This window comes from Pyricularia grisea (assembly GCF_004355905.1).
Source record: "Pyricularia grisea strain NI907 chromosome Unknown Pyricularia_grisea_NI907_Scaffold_2, whole genome shotgun sequence".
Classification (NCBI taxonomy): Eukaryota; Fungi; Ascomycota; class Sordariomycetes; order Magnaporthales; family Pyriculariaceae; genus Pyricularia; species Pyricularia grisea.
In genome coordinates this window covers 4404403-4423418 of record NW_022156717.1, presented here as the reverse complement: position 1 = coordinate 4423418, position 19016 = coordinate 4404403, and the positions used below count along the sequence as shown (strand labels likewise).

Below are 19016 nucleotides of genomic sequence, written 5' to 3'. Positions count from 1 at the left end.
GCGGCGTCGAAGGCGCGACTCGAGGGGAACGGAACCTTGGTTCCACCAGAACCAATCTCACCTCTAGATTAGTCTATAATTCAACACTACCTGCCCATAAGTAACCCAACAACCAAAAAACCAAACCAAAGGACCAGACTTTTGGACACCGACATAAATCCCAGCGCCTCCTCCCCATCCATCGGCCTGTCAACTCATGGTAACCGAGTTCCATTTCATCACCGTCAATCCTGGTTCCAATCGGTTCTGGCAAAACACACTATTCATAAATTTTGTTCAGACGCAACAACCAACCACTCAGAGTGCCATCGTCATCAGCCTGTCAGGCCCCGCACAGCGAACTGACTACTAACCTGGGCTAGGTGCCGACAAACCTGTAGCCTGCTACTTACTCCTTCACTCGCTCTGCGCAAAATCAAAGCCGCCCTCCTTGGCATTGACTTTGTTATTTTCCCGATAGACCGCCCGCGACTCCGACGACCAGCACGAGCTCTTGGTCTGACATTGCTTCGGTCGCGTGCGTGTCCAAAGGCGAAAAAGAAAGAAAGAGAGAGCCGCGCGCGCGATAGTTCAAACAAGAGAAAGAGCTTCACTGCGGGGGGTTCGTCGCCACTTTTTCCACAATGAACCCTGGTTACTCGTCCACGGCCAGCCAGCCCGGCCACAACCCTTCGGCATTGCCTCACGATGTCCACCACGCGTTGCCTGCCATTGGCCATCCCGGTAGCTACCACGCGTCCATGCCTCAGCTGCCGTCTATTCCTCCGCCGATGCCTCCGCACTACTCGGACCAGTACGGTATGATGCAGCAACAACCCCAGGACCAGCAGCCACCCTCCTCTACTACCGAAGGCGCCGCCGAGACGAAGCCAAGCGCAGACGCTCTGGCAAGGACCCAGAAGAAGCTGCAGCCGCATGTTGGCGAGCAGGATGGTCGCAAATACAGGTTCGTGGTCATAGAGGCACTGCTGCTCCCCCAACGCGGGCCAACCGCCACTACGGCTTGGTCTTGTGACAGCCCAGCTAACGAAATATGTTTTGTTTTATGTATGCAGGCTTGATGTCGTGCAGCAACCAAAAAGGGCGCGAATGTGTGGCTTTGGCGACAAGGTGTGTACTATGGACCTTTTCGGCTTCTTTCCCCAGGCCCCTTTTTTTTGCGGGCAAGCTGCACAAGTGAAAGGAAGAATGCTAACCTATCCGGCGATGGGTTTTAGGACCGGAGGCCTATAACTCCCCCACCCTGCATTCGCCTCATCGTAACCGACGCTGTCACGGGCAAGGAGATTGACTGCAAGTAAGTTGAATTATCGCTCTTACACAACAACAAGAAAAAAAATATATAGGAGAGGAAAATTCCAGTCGCGTCGCGTGGAATCATAGCGCTGACATCATGCCCAGCGAAATCGAGCACACAATGTATGTCCTCAACGTCGATCTCTGGTCCGAGGATGCGCAGCACGAGGTAAATCTTGTCCGTCACACTTCCGCCACGCCTTCTATCTCGTCAACTACTCCGGCATCCTTCGCGCAAATTGATTCAACTTCGCCGGCGTTCGCTCAGATTTCCGGCACGAATCGCGAAATACCATCCTACCCCCAGTCCCAGACATATGCGCCAAGCGTAACGCCCTTTGCCCAACAGGGAGGCTATGGACAGCAAGCAATATCTCCAGGTAAGTGCTAATCTGCTTTAGGTCTATCGTCGCGCCGTTCAAATAGAAAATCCTTCTGACGCCTCTTCTGAAGTTGGTCCACACTACGGCATGGTAACCAACACTTATGGTGGTCAAGGGGGCTACACATACGCCTCGCCCACAGACATGCACCCTCATCAACTAGGCTCACAAGTAGGACCCTATGGGCCCCGTATCTTCAACGGAGCTCCTGATATGGGCATGCATCAGCGGATGGCGCTGCAGGGGACACACCAGGGAGCTCCTCCACAGGGAATGTTTACGAGGAACCTTATCGGGAGCTTATCCGCCAGCGCTTTCCGATTGAACGACCCCCAGGAGAAGATTGGTATTTGGTTTGTGTTGCAAGACCTGAGCGTGCGGACAGAAGGAATCTTTCGGTAAGATAGCACTCCAAGCTGCCGAGGGTAGCCGGTTATGTCTTATGATGCGATGTGGGCTTGTACTAACTCTCTGGCTTAGTCTACGTTTCTCATATGTCAATGTCGGAGCGCCGACCAGAACTCCTAACGGCGGCCCTGCCAACCAAACGTCCATCCTCAACACAGGAAAAGCGCCCATTCTTGCGTCATGTTTCAGCGACGCTTTCCAAGTTTACTCGGCCAAGAAGTTCCCAGGTGTTTGCGAAAGCACACCCTTGAGCAAATGCTTTGCCGGTCAAGGAATCAAGATTCCGATTCGCAAGGCAGAAGGTGGTGGCAAAAACAATGACGACGATGACGACTATTGATTTGATTGCATATCGCGTTAAATCATGAATGCAACTGCGGTTCTTGTTTTGTATATCTTTTCCTTTCTTCTTTCGAACTTCCCTCTTTTTTTTTTTCCTATTGAGACGTCCGCTTTCTCATGCATCGTTGGCATCCCAGATGCACGAGATGTGTCTTGTTGACCACCTACTCAAATCATACCTCGGAATCGTCTTTGATGATACCCCATACTTGTTTCTCTTGTGACAGATAACCCATCGAGTTGTCACGTATTATTTTATTTTTCTCAGTCACGAATTTCCACGAATTCTTAAATCTTCGGCCGACATATTGGACATAGATAACCTTTTAGGGTGGGGCCGGCAAACAAAACTTGGCTCGATATCCTCTGGGCTCGACTTATTATATTCGAGACTTGGTACGATGCCGCGGTGGTATACTGAAATTGCATAGGGGGATTGGAATCTGTCTAGGGAATATGCCCAGCTGTGTACATAGACGACAAGCCGGTAATTATGTAGTGAGCAAAGACGCAGGGGCTATAGCTAGAATGAGGCTGATAATTATTGCAGCTACACACGACCGCATTTACTAATGCTTCCCCACGCGATTGCAAGTATAAACTACATAGCCTAGGTAGGTACAGTTTTTTTTTCTTTTTTTTTTTTTCTCGGAGTATTTTGTGAACTGTTAAAGTTAAGCAGGCTGAAGGTCGCTAGGGGAGGGGAGCTCGATGGACGGGGAGCAAGGATGTATTAGGTAGATCCCTATCAATTTGCCTTTTTTGTTTTTGTGGTACTTTGATTTTAATACTACTTACTACCTGGCAGCAGTAATACGTAGAGAGAGTTACTACCACATCAAGCACGTATACTACGTAGCATAGCTTCGGTGGAGATGCCACTATCTTTGCTTTATTCCTTGGCCGGTCCGGCCGCCGATGAGTGACGGGGTAGTATCCCTGAAAAGAACCCAGAGTAATTTGCTGTACAGATAAAAAATAATAATAATAATAATAATAAAGGATGTATGTCAGTCAGCCGCATCGCCTGTGTCTACTAGCTACGGACTACATTACCCTTACCGGCACGTAGTATGGGGTGTCTCTTCCCTGCGTCGGCCGAAGTACCCCTCCCTGCATTGATATCAAACCCCATGATCAAGTTGGAGCTGGCCTGTACCTTGCCTAATCGATGTAGCCAAGAGAGACCATGCGACCCTAAGCAGCTAGACTACCGTAGCACGGGCTCCCATTCCCCCCTTCCCCCCTCTAGACCGCCACAGGGTGTCATACTGTAAAGGCGGGAAACATTATTCACCTTGCTGGGTAGCTGTGCCGTCATCAGATCGCGTCTTCCAAACTTCCAAACCCCACACACTGACGCGGGAATCCGAGCATCTTGGCAGACGTTCCAACAGACGACCCTACCTTGATTTTGATTTTTGATTTTGATCTTTTTTTTACCACGTATTTTTTTCCCCTTTCAAACACGATTTTGCTTTTTCACATATTGACTCATTTCTTATTACTTACCGCGACGAACAAATCTAAAAAAGGTAGTGAAAGAAATAAGCGAGGCGAACATAGACTGCGACCCCAAAAAAAACGACAACAGCAAAATAATAGAAAAAAGACAAAAAGAGGGCTTTAAAAATACAACCAAAAACCCAAAAAAAGCCATGAGCGCATTTACGTCTTCGGGGAGGGGTGGCGCGGGCAACATTGTCGATAAGACCAAGTCGCCTCGAATCGAGCCCAAGGACCTCGAGACGCCGACGCTCAAGACTTCTGTCGTAACGACGGGGAGGGGCGGTACCGGCAACATGGCAAAGAATGTAGACCCTGCCGAGACGCGCGCGATGCAGGACGTGTCGCCGTAAGTTTTTTATTCTTTATTTATTTTTTTTCTCCTCTTTCTTTTATTGTTCAGCTTACAATATGGGGGAAAGAAAAGGAGAAAGATAAGAGAAAAAAAAAGATAGGAAACTCGCTAACCGTCGTCCCCATTCGTTTCCTCTTCCTTTTTTTTTTCAATAGGGTACCCCGCCAGGAGCTTAATGCTGGCACCCACGTCGGCCGTGGCGGCACTGGCAACGTCTTCAAACCCAAACCCGAGGACGAGGAGATGGGCAACGTGCATCACAATGCCGAAAAGCCGCAGGAGGGCGGCGACAAGGAACCCCAGCAGCAAGCTCAGGACGATACCGCCGTCGACGTCGAGGAGCAGAACAAGACAGACAACCAGGGCTTGGCGGCCAAGGGGAAGCAGTGGTTGTTTGGCAAGAAGTAAAATGTCTCTCTCTCTCTCTCTCTTTATTTTTTATTTTTTATTTTTATTTTTATTTTTATTTTTTTTTACTATTTTTATTGCCCAGTTAGGGTGGCAAGGTGGGCTTTGGGTATCTACATGCTGAGGTCCAAGGATTTCGGGTCATGGGGGGTTTGAGAAATAATTTCTTTCTTTTCTGTTCTGGTGATGCTGAATCTGCTGGCGTTTGATTGTGTCTTTGATTTCTACCTACGGAGTGCATCCTTTGTTAGGTTTGTTTTTATACCCCCCTTTCTCAGGCTGCAATCAATCTATCCATTGCACTTGATAATAAAAGTTACAGTCTCTCTACGCTTTAGATGGAGTGAGAAGGCACCCTGTATAATAGGTACCTATCTAGGTAATTGCCTATTTAAGTGATAATTACCCATCGTTCGATTGGGGGTACGTACCAAAGGTACATTTGCGTAGCATTTTTGCAGTCACAGAGGCATTTCGCCCGATTGTAAAGGGTGACGTTTTCTACTTTTCTGGTTAGTATGTGAGTCAACAACCAGTTCAACCAACCACTTCTTAGTGAAAATCCCCATATCAGGTGAAAACAAAACCCAACTATTGTGCGCTGTCGAATATTATATATATATATATGCATATTTTTGTTTCTGTTTTTCTTTTTCCTATCTTGGCAACGAGGCAACCTATCGACAAATGAGATTGCATGACGAGCAGCACCCAACCGGGGGCGCCGCCACAGTGCTGGACGTGACGGCAGCCGTGGCGTCAGGCGAGCACCTAGCCGTGCTGCAGAGCCATCTGCCCTACTCCTTCCCCGTCCTGCGACGGCTTCAGTTCTCCCTAACGGCGGCCGGAAGCAGCCCCACCGCCAAGGTACTGCTGGCTACGTCGGGCGACAGTCCTCACCTGGCCGTCGCCTACGTCGACGTACACAAGGCTCCCGAGACGCAAATGTGGATATACTCGAGCCTGGAGGACAGCTGTGGCCTCGGCGGGCACGACCCCCCGGAGATCTCCTTGCCGAGCTCCGAGGTGGACGTCTGCCTCGAGCAGGTTCTTTCTATCCTAAAGCGAGCCGGTGAGGTGGCGCGTGAAGCCGGGCCGGATATCGGAGCGGTTGGGGTGGACGGCGTTGCTCGGACAGGCGGCATCATGGTGGGGACGCTTCACGAGGCCCTGCGGCTTCTCCTCCTGGACAAAGGGGTTACCATGTCGTACAGCAACCCTCACTACAAGTGGCTATTCAGGGTCGAAGACCTGCCGACAGGTCTTGCGTCTCCGTTGACCGAGGATATGGCCTGGGACACGATACGTAGAGGAGATGTGCCACTGATAAAGCAGAGAACGAATATCCCAAAGACAGAGTATGCAAACTCCCGAGGTTCATTAAATATGGTTTCAACTTCAACTGCCTTTGAGGTCTTTCATCGAATCTGATTTGCCTTCCAGATCCACCCTGCTCACCTTGCCCAGTTTGGGAATACGCTTAAAAGAAAGGGAAGTTCTTATTGCATGGAGTTTTCTAGGTGAGTGTTGGGCGCTACAAATTTTAGTTTGGTGATGTTAGCACACCATAAAGCTAAGCTGTGAACAAATCCAGGGGTCGACGGATCACTGTCAACTCTACATTGCGAGGTAAGATATTTGTTTTAGAACACATGGAACCTGCATTACATGCAGAAATAGACTAAACAACCGCGAACCAGGAGCCGTACCGAGGACGCGGAATAGCCAAGGCGATGGCAACCAAGCTCATTATGGCACACAATGGCAATTTTGGAAGCGACGGCTGGTGTTCGGCCGATGTGCATGTTGAGAATAGGCAAAGCGCAGGTGTGTGCAGGAGTATAGGCGGGAAGATGGGCTGGCCTGTCTCTTGGTAAGTCGCATTATGTCTATTTTTGCGGCTTCAAGGCCTCGTTTTTTTGACCAAACTTTTAACATTGCCCTGTACAGGTCCGTGATTGATATAGACAGCCTCTAAGCTGTTGAAGACAACCCGGTATTTACTGCGTATATAAGGCTTATCATAACCCCTGGTTAAAGAGTTCTAGTCCTTGGTTTGTCTGTGGATCTCCTGCAGATAAAATTTCAGGTCGTCCGGGTTGACGAGCGGTGTAATTCCTGGCGATGGTTTAGTGTCTAGCCAACCAATGTCAAGGGAAAATAAGTACTCACCGTGGCCCAGGTTTACTATCCAGCCCTTCTTCTTCTGCTTCCACTCGAATCCCTCAACCATATCCTTGACAACGGCCGTAATGGCATCCTTGGTGCCGTAGAGCACTCCAGGGTCGGCGTTGCCCTGCAGGACGATTTGCCGATCACCTCGGACCTTGTTGGCTTTGGCAGGACTGTAAAGCCAGTCGAGCCCGACGACATTGTAGCCCATGGCACAGCAATCCTCCAGGGCGAACCAGGCACCCTTGGGGAAAACAATCATTGGGACAGGATCCAGGCCCAGCTCCTTGAGCCTTTTCGGGAGGTTTTCCGAAATGTAGCGCAGATAAGGAGCGGAAAACTGCTCAAAGGATGCAGGCGAGAGCTCTCCTGCCCATGAGTCAAAGACTTGGATAAGCTGGAAGTTAAGGGTTTTTTTTTGGTTTTTTTTAGTTAGTATTCTTTGTGATATACCCTGCGGACCGCGGACTGAAACATAGGGGCTGTCGAAAAATTCATACCTGTGCTCCGGCTTGAACCTGCAGAGCAAGATACTCGACGCAGAGCTCAGCAATCTTTTGCAGCATCTTCTTACTCTCCTCGGGATGTCTGAAGATCCATTTCTTGCTCTGGATGAAGAGCTTGGTGCCACCACCCTCGACCATGTAGCAGAACAGGGTCCAGGGAGCGCCACAGAAGCCAATGAGCGGCACTCGGCCCTGAAGCTTCTTGCGGGTCAGGGTGATAGCCCTGTAGACGTAGTCCAGCTCCTTGGAGACGTCCACATCCCGCGCGAGCACCTCGGCGTACTGTCCATCGTCGGGCGACTGAAGGGGGTTTGGGAAGTGCGGGCCCTTCTTGTCGACCATCTCGACGACCATACCCATGGCCTGCGGAATGACAAGAATGTCGGAGAAGATGATGGAGGCGTCAAGCAGGCCATCGAAGCGGTCAATGGGCTGCAATGTCAGGGTGGAGGCCACCTCTGGGTCGCGACAGCACTCGAAAAAGTCTCTGTTGCCCTTGGCCTCATGGTACTCGGGCAAGTATCGGCCAGCTGGAAAAAGGGGGAGCAAAGTCCATGTCAGATATACTGTTGCTATGGAAAACAGCAGCGTTTAAACCCTCTCGGAGGCAAGTGAGAGAGTAAAAGTAGCAAGAGGCAACACGACAAGGATATTAGGGATAGGACGTAATAAACCAGTAAAAAGTCTATAAAACGAAATATTTACCCTGTCTCATGATCCATATTGGTGGTCTCTCGACTTTTTGGCCTGCAGTAAAAAAAAAAGTCCCAATAGTGTCAGAACGAGGGGTGTTCATGTCCAATGCAGATCGCTTCACCCTGTTTCTTTATACTGACCCCAGGCAGCCCTGATAACCAGGTCGTTCTTGAGTGGTTCAAAAGTATGCCCCATGTTTAGCTGTTTGTTGCACTTGCTGTTGAGAATAAACTACCTCCTCAGATAAATAAGTAGATAGGTATGCTTGAAATTTTCGAGTGCATGTGATGACCACCACGTTGTAGCTGATGTCGAAATTTACGTACTTTGTACAAAGTAAACGGATCCTGCCCGCACTGCCGGCAGTGGCGGATCAAGCAAAGCTTCTGGTATGTGAAAGCTTTCAGACGGGGGTTTGCCCCACCTGAGGTACATCCATCTGCTTGTTCCGTTCCAACAAAGAACAAAGCTGGAGCCACGCTTGGATGTGGCTGAAGCTCCTCCGACGCAGTTGCCCAATTGAATCTCTCCAATTGATCAGAGTGGGCCTACCAAGTCTTCCTAGCACCGAAAAAGCTGCTTTGATGTCTGCAAGGTGAGCTCCATTCATCGACACGACCCTGAATCAACCGCCCAAAAGTCTGTGAGTTGCCTTTACGGCGCGATCACAATAACGGAGAGTTGCCGGATAACTCAAGATTGGCCTCCCGCCTCAAGATGTCTTGTTGACAGACTTACTAGTCCAATCTCCATACCATTCTCGACGACGTGGCCGACCTCATCCATCCCATGTCATCCATACCGGACGCCCTGATACACCAACGCTCTTTGCTCTCGTCGCCAGGTCGCGTCTAATCGCGTACCGCCTCTCAAACGGCGACCGATGCAAGCACGACGCCCTCCGAGATGTCGTCTTGCACGCAACTGTCAGGCAATTTCGGCGGCTTCCGAGGGAATATGGATCACCGACCGGGTTCTTGCCAATGCCATGGAGCGCTATTTCTCCGTGTCTCAGGCAGTCATGTCGCGGCGGCAAGCGAGCTCCGTGCCCGGCCCAATGGAGGCCCGTCGACGACTCGGCAAGAGACAGATGACCGACGCCTTCCAGGTGCACCCATCGCCGCCTCCGTGGGCCTTTGAATTTCCGATGGACCTTTCGAAATGGCGTTGGGAGCCACCTGCCCTGGGCAACATGTTCCGAGATCCAACACGCAAGACTTCATCCGCGAACTCGCCCCCTTCGACACAACACAAGGAGCCTCCTGATAAACTGTTTAGTCCGCGTTTGGTACCTGGTAGTCCATCCTCAAGGGCTGATTTTGCAACCTACCTCGGCGCCCCAGCAACTGCGATGAACCCCCCTGGACCATCAGCTACTTGGTCATTCCCGAATACACACCACCCTGCCCCGCCAGTCAGAATGGACACACCCATGAAGAATCTTGATCCCATTAGTATATACGATATGAGGGGCTCTGATGTATTGAATACGGACAAAAGAAAGGAGCGCTGCGTTAACTGGCAAACGAGTATTATCGACCAAAGCAGCCAGACCACCGTTTTCCTGGAGGATGTCTTGAGCCTCCAAACCGTCGTTTGCACCTTGTCACATGAGTCGGTGTACAAGAAATTTCACACCTGCACTGGTGCATTTTCTGATTATCTCAGACTCGGTCTCCTCTCGTATGCCGAGGCCCAGGTCGCCATTGTTTACCTCGCGCAGGCACTGCAAAAATACGCCGACGTATGCACAAAGCCGCAAAAAGCTCGCAGGCTGGCCTTTTACGTTTACTCTGTCCTGATTCGAAGCGTCGTTAGCAACCAAGCCCTTCTACTTGAGTTGGAAGCAGGCAGGCTAGATGGCTTTTGGGACCCCATTTTGGAAGGAATCGGCAGAATGGCAACCAAAGGGTTGGTGACACCATATGTCTTGTTGAGACATGTCATGACGACACCAGGGATCAAGCAGACAGCACATGTCTCTGCAATCCTTAGGAAACTTGCAGCATCATGGGTCGAGGAGTCGGAGACGAGGAACGCCGCAACCATGAAGAGAAACGAGATCTCGGGCTATTGGAAACTTCGGCTGCCATCGGTTGCTGTACGGAAAAATCCTGATAGACAAGATCCACTTGCTATGACTGCACTGGTTGAGACTTGCTGCCAAGAGTTCGACTTTTACCTGGCCAGAATGTCTGTCTTAACGACAGTTAAACAAGGCTCGGTCGCATCATCACTTCAACTTGTTGACGATGCATCCATGTCTTTGCGGGCTGCGGAGCGCGCTTTGAACTACGCACGTGTTGGCCTCTTGTCATGCGTCGATCAGTTGCGCGCCTGGATGGTCGCCAACTCGATTCGGGAGTATGACAATGTAACCGCCGACAAGTTGGTACAAGCATCCGAGAAAGCTATTTGTGCCCGTGCCGAAACACGCCCGCAAGGCACCCGCATTGCACTGCACGGGTGGCTTGCAGTACTCAGCCACATGCCTCAGATTCGACAAAAATATCTTCTCCAAGCCGCGGATCGTGTGGAGAGACTTGGATATGGACTTCCTACATCAGAACTGTACATGTTGCTCCTGAATAAATGGTATAGTCAGGGCAAGTTGACAAATGCCGGGGTGGCATTGATCGAAAAACGCATGTGCCAAAGCACAGGAGATAGCAGCGTTGGCTACCTACTGGAAGCTGTTGCTTACGTCGAGAAGTTTGCGCCGCACAGCCTCAGGGCTCCTCTCACAGTATTTTATACCAGCATATGGACGACAGCACGGGTCACTGGTGATGAAAAGCATATCATCCCTGCCCTAGCGAGACTGAAGAAAAAAGGCAGGTCTTTGAGAGACTCGTGTTTGAATACACTAGCCCATATAGTGTCGACTGGGCATTCTCCTGAGGCTACTCTAGGGGATGACGTGCGCGGCCTCGTTCTCGGGGCAGATACACTTCAAGCTTCAAAGGCACGGCAAGCTCCAACTCCCTCAGAAACAGACGTTATTAGAAGAATGGCAGAATCTCATAGACCTGGAGATATTTTTGCGGACTTGGGTGTGCCCCTGGGCGGGCGTCAGTCTGAATGGGTAGAGCGAAGCATGCGTATGCGCCGGGACCATCGATTCCAGATATCTAGCCGAAAGGCGGCACTCATTGCCGAGTGTAGCGTCGTCCTCAGCAACCCAGGCCATCCGAGGAGTAGCGCAGCATTCCGCTACGTCAACCATTGTGTTCTCGTTCTCCTGCGCGATGGGCGCCACAGAGAAGAGTTGGCATTGGCCATCCAATCTCTGTTTCGAGTGGCGACCAGAAACCTACACCGGGGCCTAAAAGCGAACCCCGGGCGGCTCACTTGGATCACATGGTTAGTGGCACATCTTGAGGGTAGCGAGTCCGGGGAGAAAGTCCGACAGGCACTTCTGAGGTGGATGAGCCACAATGATCAGAAGTGGAGGGAGTATAATAAGGCAGCCATAAGTAGCCAATGCGCAGTGGCAGATGGTTAACTTGATGGCATCCCATCAAAATGTCTATGTTTTGCTTTCGTCACCAGGGGTAATGAAGTTGATCAGGACTGCGTCCATCCAAGGAACGGGTGTTCTGTATAAAGATTTATGTCTGTGGGAGAATAGATGACAGATGCACATTGATAATTATGCAAAGGCTTTTGAAAGGTCAGTGCTTTTTTTTTTTATTGGATACCTCTTGATGCCTTGGCTGTTCTGCCCATGTGGCTAAAATTAGAGCAGCTGCTACCTACCTACCTACCTTAGACTAGACATGACCAACAAAGAATTTGACAAAATTTCCATGAAGACACAATTGACGGAAATAGTGTGAATAGCTCCTTGCCTCGCTCATTTCGCCCCCCCACCTTGACCTTGCTTGCCTGGCTCCAACCCTGCGGGAGTAGCCGCAAGCTTTCGGTGCAGCGTCTTGATTGGACCATTACCCCTGCGCGGAGGAACTTCCGGTAGAGTTGTTTAAAAGAACCGACATCGTCCTCATCCCTTTCCTCTTACACGTTAATTTCTAAATTTAGTGCCCGACTCGAGAAGAAAGAAAAAAAAGACCCCCAAAAAAAAGGCATAGGCCCGACGAGAACGAGAGGGCTCCCCTCACAGAGCTGGAAAGATGTTCGTATCGATGGGGGGGGAGTTATTTGGATCCCGACAAGAAAATGCAACCAGACTGTTATGGTCCCGGAAAAGACTTGATCATACCTCGCACCAATTACCCGATACGATGCACTCGCTGCTTTGCGTCACCCCAAAGGAAGCCCGCATCTTATTTTCCTCGGTGCGACTCGAGAAACAGGGGAGGGGAGGGGTTCCCCCCCGGCTGAGGGATATGGATGTGTCTGGATGAGTCGAGGACAGAGCGATTGAAGTGTCGAGTACAGCCAGGTATGTGCCCGGCGGTAATTTTTCGTCACTTCCAGTTTATCGTCGTCTACATCCACGTTTATTTTTTTTCTTTTTTCTTTCTTTCCCAAGGCTTCCTTCAGTATCTAATCTAGCTTGAGAGATGGATATGTGGGCACAGCGCTAGCGGTTGGTTGGTTGGTACTGGATCAAGCGCACACTCTGTTTAACCTCATGTGCTTGATCCATTTGAACTCGCCGCTGCGCATATGGGAGCCTGCCGACTCCCCCCGATGCTGGAAATTGGCAGCATGGCCATCCACTAGGGCTCTCTTCCTGGACTCCTCCGTCCCTTGTGTTGCACAAGAGACTCTCCCCACAGTCCGGTTCGTGGATGGTGTCTCTGGACCTACGAAAAAAAGGCACACCGAGTCGTTCCCACCTGTTCCGCGCTTGCACCCCCTCCTCGTGGTTGCCTCCTCGCCCTGTTATGCATGAATTTGTCTTTCAAACCGGGCCCATGAGAAAGAAAGGGCTAGTGGTATTGTGTGTACCATACTGCAACGATGAGCCCAAACAAGGGACATCCTATTATAGTAACCATGTCATGGTGTCTCTCTTATCCTCCCTGTCATAAAGCACCACGGCGTGTTCTGCTCCCCATATCCTTCCCTAAAGAAGGCCTAGTAAGCTGGTGGCGTTTAGCTAATGATGCATGTGCAGACTCTGGTGCAACGCCCCAGCTGGAAGCGAGCGTGGCATATAGGCAAAGATCATCCAACAAGCTCAGTGCGACAATTGGATGTGATGGGGAAAAAAAGTGCACTATTTGTGCATAAATGAAGCCAAAATGTGGCTGACCACTTTTTTTTGTTGTTGTTGGTGTTGTTTCCTTTTGGTTCTTTCGCTGCCGCCGGGGAAACCATTCCGGCAACTCCGGGGAATCGGGTAGAGAGTGACGCCTTGCTTCTGTCGTTGGTAGTGCACGATAGCCAAGGTTCTCTGATTGTGTGATGACCACCCCAAGATGTTTGAACCTTGCCTTCTCTGGTCATTAAAGGGCCGAATCTTGTACTGTCTGAACGGGGGGCTGGGCTCCATGGGCCATCATGAATGGTGGGCAGCATGTTCCTACAGCGTAGCGCACCCGACTGCCCGGTTTGGGTGTGCTGTCCATGGAGGGCTTCGCCATTCCTGTCTAGGGATGCGCCATTGACCCAGCAAAGTTTTTATCTGGTGGCTTTTGCAGACCGTTCTGTCCGTCGATGGGTCACCAAGATGCACGGTACCTACCTCTTCTTACCTTATCTTAACTTGGCTACGTCTAGTTCTAGCATCACTTAAGGTAGGTACCTTACCTTAGGTAAGCTTGAGATCGCAAGGTAGGTACCTTACTTACCTATCCACATCGCCTAAATCCACCTATTCCATGGTAAATACCTAGGTATATTTTGATTAGCTTGTAGCTATTGCCACACGATTGCCTCCCAAAGAGTCCTATGGACTTTCTTTGTTCTACCTACCTATGTATGTATGTATGTAGGTAGGTAGGTAAGGTATATATTTGCCTCCATTATGTAGCTACTGTTATAATTTGTTTTATTCTAAATGCTTAACCGTATGCATACTACCTCGCCCACCTAGGTAGCCACCCCTTGCTTGCCTTATCTCTTCCCATCGAGTGAAGTGAAAAGGAGGGTTGGTAGGTAGGTACCTGCCTAGAGGTAGCTTGGACGTAACCATCCGTTCGGATCTAAACCACGCGGCAGCACGTCCACCGAGACCTATGCAGACCTCGTTTGGCCACATTCACTAGCAACCACAGGTACCATACCTAGGTACCTGCCTTGGTTACATCAACCTACGCGCCCACTCACACCTCAACAAGCATTGCCGACCTCCACTGCCACCTGCCACATTGGTACCGCTCATTCCAAGCCTCCCTCCCGATCCACTGTCAATCGAGCCGTTTTGCCTTAGACACGACCGTTGATTTGGATTTTCCGTTCTAGAGTACTGTCCCTAGCTAAAAGATTTAGTACTGGGCTCATTCTCTCGGTCTTATATGCCGCCTTCCAGCCGCTTTATTCATCATCACCCCGCAATTCTATCAAGCGCGCTTTCCCGTTACGCCCGTACGAGAAGATTCGAGAGGCTTTCATGTCTTAGTATCCGTACCTTGCCTGTTCCTCACACACAAGCACCAAGACCTCGATCACTCCGACTTGGTCCTCGTTTGCTCTGAATTCTCAAGCACTGCTGGGCTAATCTTTAGTTACCTACCTATCTTTTCGCCCCTCCACTGACATCTCTATCTCTATTACTATCTATCATCTCTGTCACCATCATTTCACTTATTCCTATTTTTTTCTTTCTTTTTGCCCTTCTTTGTTCCTCTTCCTTGGGCTCTCTGCCCTTACCGAGACTGGTGTGCCATTGGGCCCTGTACCAACAACAGCTCCGTGCAAGGTACCTTGTCTACTTGCCTTAGCTACTTACCCACCTAAGGTAGGCACCACCACGTTGAGGAGACCAAATCAGGAACCGCTGCCTCCTAAACTAGGCACTAATCTGCCTGAAGTTCTCTTGTTTTCAATGGCTAGGCCCACCTAAGTACTAGGTTCTCTTCTTTTCGCCTGCCTCGCATCAAAACATCCACGACGGCAGCTGAAAACCCCCCAAACTCCGGTTTCACACTGAGTTGCAGCGCTATAGACAGGATCAAATATCGGGCTACAACGCCATCGCTGTCTGTCTGTCTCTCGGGTTCAAGGAAATCAACACAGAAATTGGCGCCTATTCATTTTCTTGCATATCCATCGGTATATAAGGCCTACACGTGCCCGCGCGGTCGGAGCATATGGTACAACATCCAACGCGCGGCTCAATTCATGCTCTGTCGTTAGGCCTATATATTTATACCGACTTGCATTCCGTTGAAACCGTGGCCGCAGACAGAGGTCTTACCTGGGACGCCACCAATTTACAGCTGTGTGGATGAAGCACATACTAAACTTTTCCGCCTTGTCTCCTATTGAATCCATCCGAAATCTTTTCAGATATAGTAGGCCTGTCTGATACCAGCTCTCGTGGACAATAAGAAGCAAATTACGGAATTGATTTCGAACCAAGATATGCAGAGCCATGGCCAAACCCCTGTTTATGGTGGTCACCCTCAACACCAACTGTCCGACACACCCGGTATGGATCCAAGACTTAGCCACGAGCGCCATGTAGTTCACGATTACATGCGTGGACAGGGACCGATTTCTGTGCCTTCTGTCGGACATCATACTTCATCCATGGACCTCAACAACGGCTCTAATACTGGTATTGCAGCTTCATCCGAGCTCAGGGACGCAGCAACAATGGCGTCCAGACATGGATATCTTATGGGGCATGGACCAATTTTCGCCAGTCCCAACCTTGGATCTGTTGAAGCAATGACCGGCCAGCATCAGTTTCATCCATCGGCACAGCAGCACTTGGAAAACCATACACCGCATCAACATCAGCATCATCAATATCTCCATGATCGTGAAGCCCCAGCACACCATGCGGCAATGTCGATGGCACCATCATCTGGCCCAGCACCAGGGAACCCCAAGCCAATAAGAAGACGTATGCGCATGATAACATCGTGCCTCGAGTGTCGCCGGAGGAAGCTCAAGTGTGACAAATCTAACCCCTGCGCCAACTGCACCAAGTTCAATCGAGAATGCCTATACCTTGGGGCCAAGCTGGATGAGGCGAGTCAACACCGCCTCACCGAGATCAAGGAAAAGGCCGGTGCATTGGAGCGCCAGCTCGAGCGTTCGGTGGCCAGATCAGCCTCACGCAGCTATAGCCAGCAACGAATTGTGGCGGATGATGTTGAGGACGAATACGCCGACGAGCGAGAGCTCGAAGCAACCCCGATGGTTGCGCTAGACCTTACGTACGATGATCCAGACGTTGAACATACCACCGATGATATAATTGATTTGGGAATACAAGTCGGAAAGATGCGTATCACTGAGCGAATCGGAGGACTCAATAGGCCAAGGATATCAGAAGAGATTGAGGCAGGATTATCTGCATCCCCACCGCAGACCCTAGGATATGATCACATGCCTGGACAGACTTCCCGGGCTGACAGCATTTCTGCAGCCAACGGGTCCGAAATAGTCATCCCTGACTTCTTGCGCCCTGGCACCTCTTACATTCCACCGACAAGTGGCTACTTCTTTGGACAGGTGGTACAATCGCCGAGCCTGGAACAACTACTTCCTAGCTCCAGGGGAATGGGAGATGTCTTGTTGCAGCGTTACTACGATGCAGTACATCCTATAGCCCGCTGTGTCCACTGGCCAAGCTTTGAGCAGACATATCAATCGTTTTGGGACGATTGCAACGCCGGTTATGAGCCCCGACCATCGGTACAGGCTGTGGTGTTTGCTGCATGGTTCAGCGCTGCTGTTTCCCTGGAGCATGACGGCGACGTCCGTATGTTCGGCGAGTCCAAAGCTGCACTAATGCAGAAAATGAAGATTGGAACAGAAGCGGCTTTAAGCAAAGCCAACTTCCTCAGGACAACGCGAGTGGAAACTTTGCAGGCTTTCATCATGTACATGGTGAGTTGTACCTTATACGCTCCTGATCGTGTATGATACGGTCGGAGACAGTGAAGCAACTAACCAAACGGCCTTGTGCAACTCAGATACCACTATGTCGTGCCGAGATCTCGAGGGCTCACTCGGTCTTGGTTGGAGCCGCAGTGAGGATGGCGGAATGCATGGGCCTACACCGTGATGGGGAAGCGTACGGATTGACGCCGCTCGAGACACATGTGCGAAGACTACTTTGGCACCAGCTCTGTTTCCTGGACGTCCGGACCTGCGAGGCTCAAGGACCCAAGCCGGCCATTAGAAGGGAGGACTATGACACGAGTCTGCCTTTAAATTGCGAGGAAGAGGATCTCACCAACGCGATCGAACCACCTAGTCCTGCTGAGAGGTGGACATCGGCCTTGCTGCCACTGATGCGCTTCGAGATAAACGAGATGATGCGCAACATATGGATGGACCGACGCAGACTCGAGAGCCACAAGACCACCGTCACCAATGTTTTGCAAAAGATTGGCAACTTCCGGAAACGCCTATTGGAGAAGTACGAAAGGTTTCTCGACGACCGTGTGCCGATACAGCGTTACGCAAAACTGGTCATGCACCTACTTACGCACCGGCTCTATGCCATGATACTCCACCCGTACTACGCCAACACTTCGAACCCTATGCCTCCGCGGCTCAACAGTGTACTCATTTGGGGTGGTGTAGGGATCATCGAGATATCTATACAGCTCGAGACCAACCCGGACTTTGCCCCCTGGTCCTGGTATTTGGGAGCTTATCAACAGTACCAGATTGCGCTCCTCCTGGCCACCGAGATTTACTATCGACCCGCCAATAAGGAAGCCGATCGCATCTGGGCCTGTCTTGATCATGTTTTTGGTATGGAGAGAAACCTGAGCCGAGATGAGAAGGGTGCCCTGATATTACATGAGATTGCTGAAAAGACTTCGATCTACATGGGCATGCGAAAGATGCGTGCACCCAGGAGCACTACTGAGGCAGTGCCAGATAAACAGCCCATCAAGACTGAGGGTAGCGTGTCTCCGTCGGCAGCTGTGCTCGCAGCTGCGGAGCCATACAACCACCAACCAGCCCAGAATCAAAACCATCAACCCCACCATCAGGAAAACGAGCAGCAGTCAACCGGTCAGCCAAACTTGCAGTACTCGCCGCCATTATTCACGCAAAATCAGTCTCAACACAGACACCATCACCAGCACTCCCCGGGAAGCTTCAAGATAGAACCCGGAATTCCATCAACCATGATGCCAACTGCGCCAATCACAGGTACAGGAGGCATAAGAGGAGCGCCCATGTCTTCACAAACAGGCATACCTATGCACATACCACCTGGTCCGCCACAAAACGTGGTCTTTGCTGGCGTTTCCAACGGAGAGGTACTCTGGAGTCTCCCACCCCAGAATCCTGGCAGCCCGGAAGCCAGTAGCGATGGTGGCAGCGTCGCTGGGCATCCTCAACGAAGTGGCCAGATTCCTGCACCGCCTGGCGGAGGAGCCATGTGTGGCATTGACTGGGTAAGCTTCATATCCCGACTTACTCATCTGTTATATCAACCATGCCTAAATCTCCGATATTGCTTTCGTGCACATGAATTTACTGACACTGACAACACTCTCAAGGCCGCATGTACCGATGCCATCAACGCAATCTTTCCTAGCGACCCTCAGACAGGCGAATTTTCCATGAACGTTTTCGTGGATCCTAATGTTGGAATGAAATGGAGCAGCTGAGTAGTGCATATTACGCTCTTTTGCCACTCGTTCAAGATGAATTGGTAAAAAGAATGACAAAATTGTCCGATATAAGTCCTGTATCATCTTGGCAGTATACTCCTGCATCTCCCACCACTCACTTTGTGTCAAATGAAAATAGGCGTCTGTGTAGGGAGGCTCGCATTATTTCAAGCTGACTTTTTTTCCCCTCTTATTTTTCTCATTTTTTTTTTCTTTT

The 19016-nt window shown here is 50.5% G+C and overlaps 6 protein-coding genes across 6 annotated transcripts; 5 read left to right on the top strand and 1 right to left on the bottom strand.

Moving 5' to 3' along the window:
• Nucleotides 1–3041, top strand: PgNI_03874 (uncharacterized protein). Its single transcript, XM_031123927.1, has 6 exons — nucleotides 1–946; nucleotides 1056–1110; nucleotides 1218–1297; nucleotides 1402–1676; nucleotides 1750–2077; nucleotides 2160–3041. Exons 1-6 carry the CDS (start codon nucleotides 624–626, stop codon nucleotides 2425–2427), a joined length of 1329 nt encoding a protein of 442 aa, XP_030983331.1. The 5' UTR covers nucleotides 1–623; the 3' UTR covers nucleotides 2428–3041.
• Nucleotides 3042–3791: 750 nt separating this feature from the next.
• On the top strand, nucleotides 3792–4714 carry PgNI_03873 (uncharacterized protein). Its single transcript, XM_031123926.1, has 2 exons — nucleotides 3792–4284; nucleotides 4446–4714. Exons 1-2 carry the CDS (start codon nucleotides 4088–4090, stop codon nucleotides 4696–4698), a joined length of 450 nt encoding a protein of 149 aa, XP_030983324.1. The 5' UTR covers nucleotides 3792–4087; the 3' UTR covers nucleotides 4699–4714.
• A 665-nt stretch (nucleotides 4715–5379) lies between these two features.
• PgNI_03872 (uncharacterized protein) lies at nucleotides 5380–7349 on the top strand. Its single transcript, XM_031123925.1, has 3 exons — nucleotides 5380–6056; nucleotides 6399–6819; nucleotides 6873–7349. Exons 1-2 carry the CDS (start codon nucleotides 5386–5388, stop codon nucleotides 6421–6423), a joined length of 696 nt encoding a protein of 231 aa, XP_030985340.1. The 5' UTR covers nucleotides 5380–5385; the 3' UTR covers nucleotides 6424–6819; nucleotides 6873–7349.
• PgNI_03871 (uncharacterized protein) lies at nucleotides 6743–8267 on the bottom strand (the record flags this gene model as incomplete). Its single annotated transcript, XM_031123924.1, has 4 exons — nucleotides 6743–6816; nucleotides 6871–7267; nucleotides 7371–7906; nucleotides 8213–8267. 4 exons carry the CDS (start codon nucleotides 8265–8267, stop codon nucleotides 6743–6745), a joined length of 1062 nt encoding a protein of 353 aa, XP_030985341.1.
• Nucleotides 8268–8955: 688 nt separating this feature from the next.
• PgNI_03870 (uncharacterized protein) lies at nucleotides 8956–11577 on the top strand (the record flags this gene model as incomplete). Its single annotated transcript, XM_031123923.1, has 1 exon — nucleotides 8956–11577. One exon carries the CDS (start codon nucleotides 8956–8958, stop codon nucleotides 11575–11577), a length of 2622 nt encoding a protein of 873 aa, XP_030983327.1.
• Nucleotides 11578–15521: 3944 nt separating this feature from the next.
• On the top strand, nucleotides 15522–18984 carry PgNI_03869 (uncharacterized protein; the record flags this gene model as incomplete). The annotated part of the gene is made up of 3 exons (XM_031123922.1): nucleotides 15522–17048; nucleotides 17135–18580; nucleotides 18686–18984. Coding segments are annotated over 3 exons (3084 nt in total), but the record flags the coding sequence as incomplete, so codon positions are not given.
• Nucleotides 18985–19016: the final 32 nt, after the last annotated feature.

Coding starts and splice junctions, on each gene's coding strand:
- PgNI_03874 (XM_031123927.1), top strand. CDS start 624: ATGAACCCTGGTTACTCGTCCACGGCCAGCCAGCCCGGCCACAACCCT. Junction 947..1,055: donor CAGGATGGTCGCAAATACAG/GTTCGTGGTCAT, acceptor TTATGTATGCAG/GCTTGATGTCGTGCAGCAAC. Junction 2,078..2,159: donor CGGACAGAAGGAATCTTTCG/GTAAGATAGCAC, acceptor TCTCTGGCTTAG/TCTACGTTTCTCATATGTCA.
- PgNI_03873 (XM_031123926.1), top strand. CDS start 4,088: ATGAGCGCATTTACGTCTTCGGGGAGGGGTGGCGCGGGCAACATTGTC. Junction 4,285..4,445: donor GCGATGCAGGACGTGTCGCC/GTAAGTTTTTTA, acceptor TTTTTTCAATAG/GGTACCCCGCCAGGAGCTTA.
- PgNI_03872 (XM_031123925.1), top strand. CDS start 5,386: ATGAGATTGCATGACGAGCAGCACCCAACCGGGGGCGCCGCCACAGTG. Junction 6,057..6,398: donor ACGAATATCCCAAAGACAGA/GTATGCAAACTC, acceptor ACCGCGAACCAG/GAGCCGTACCGAGGACGCGG.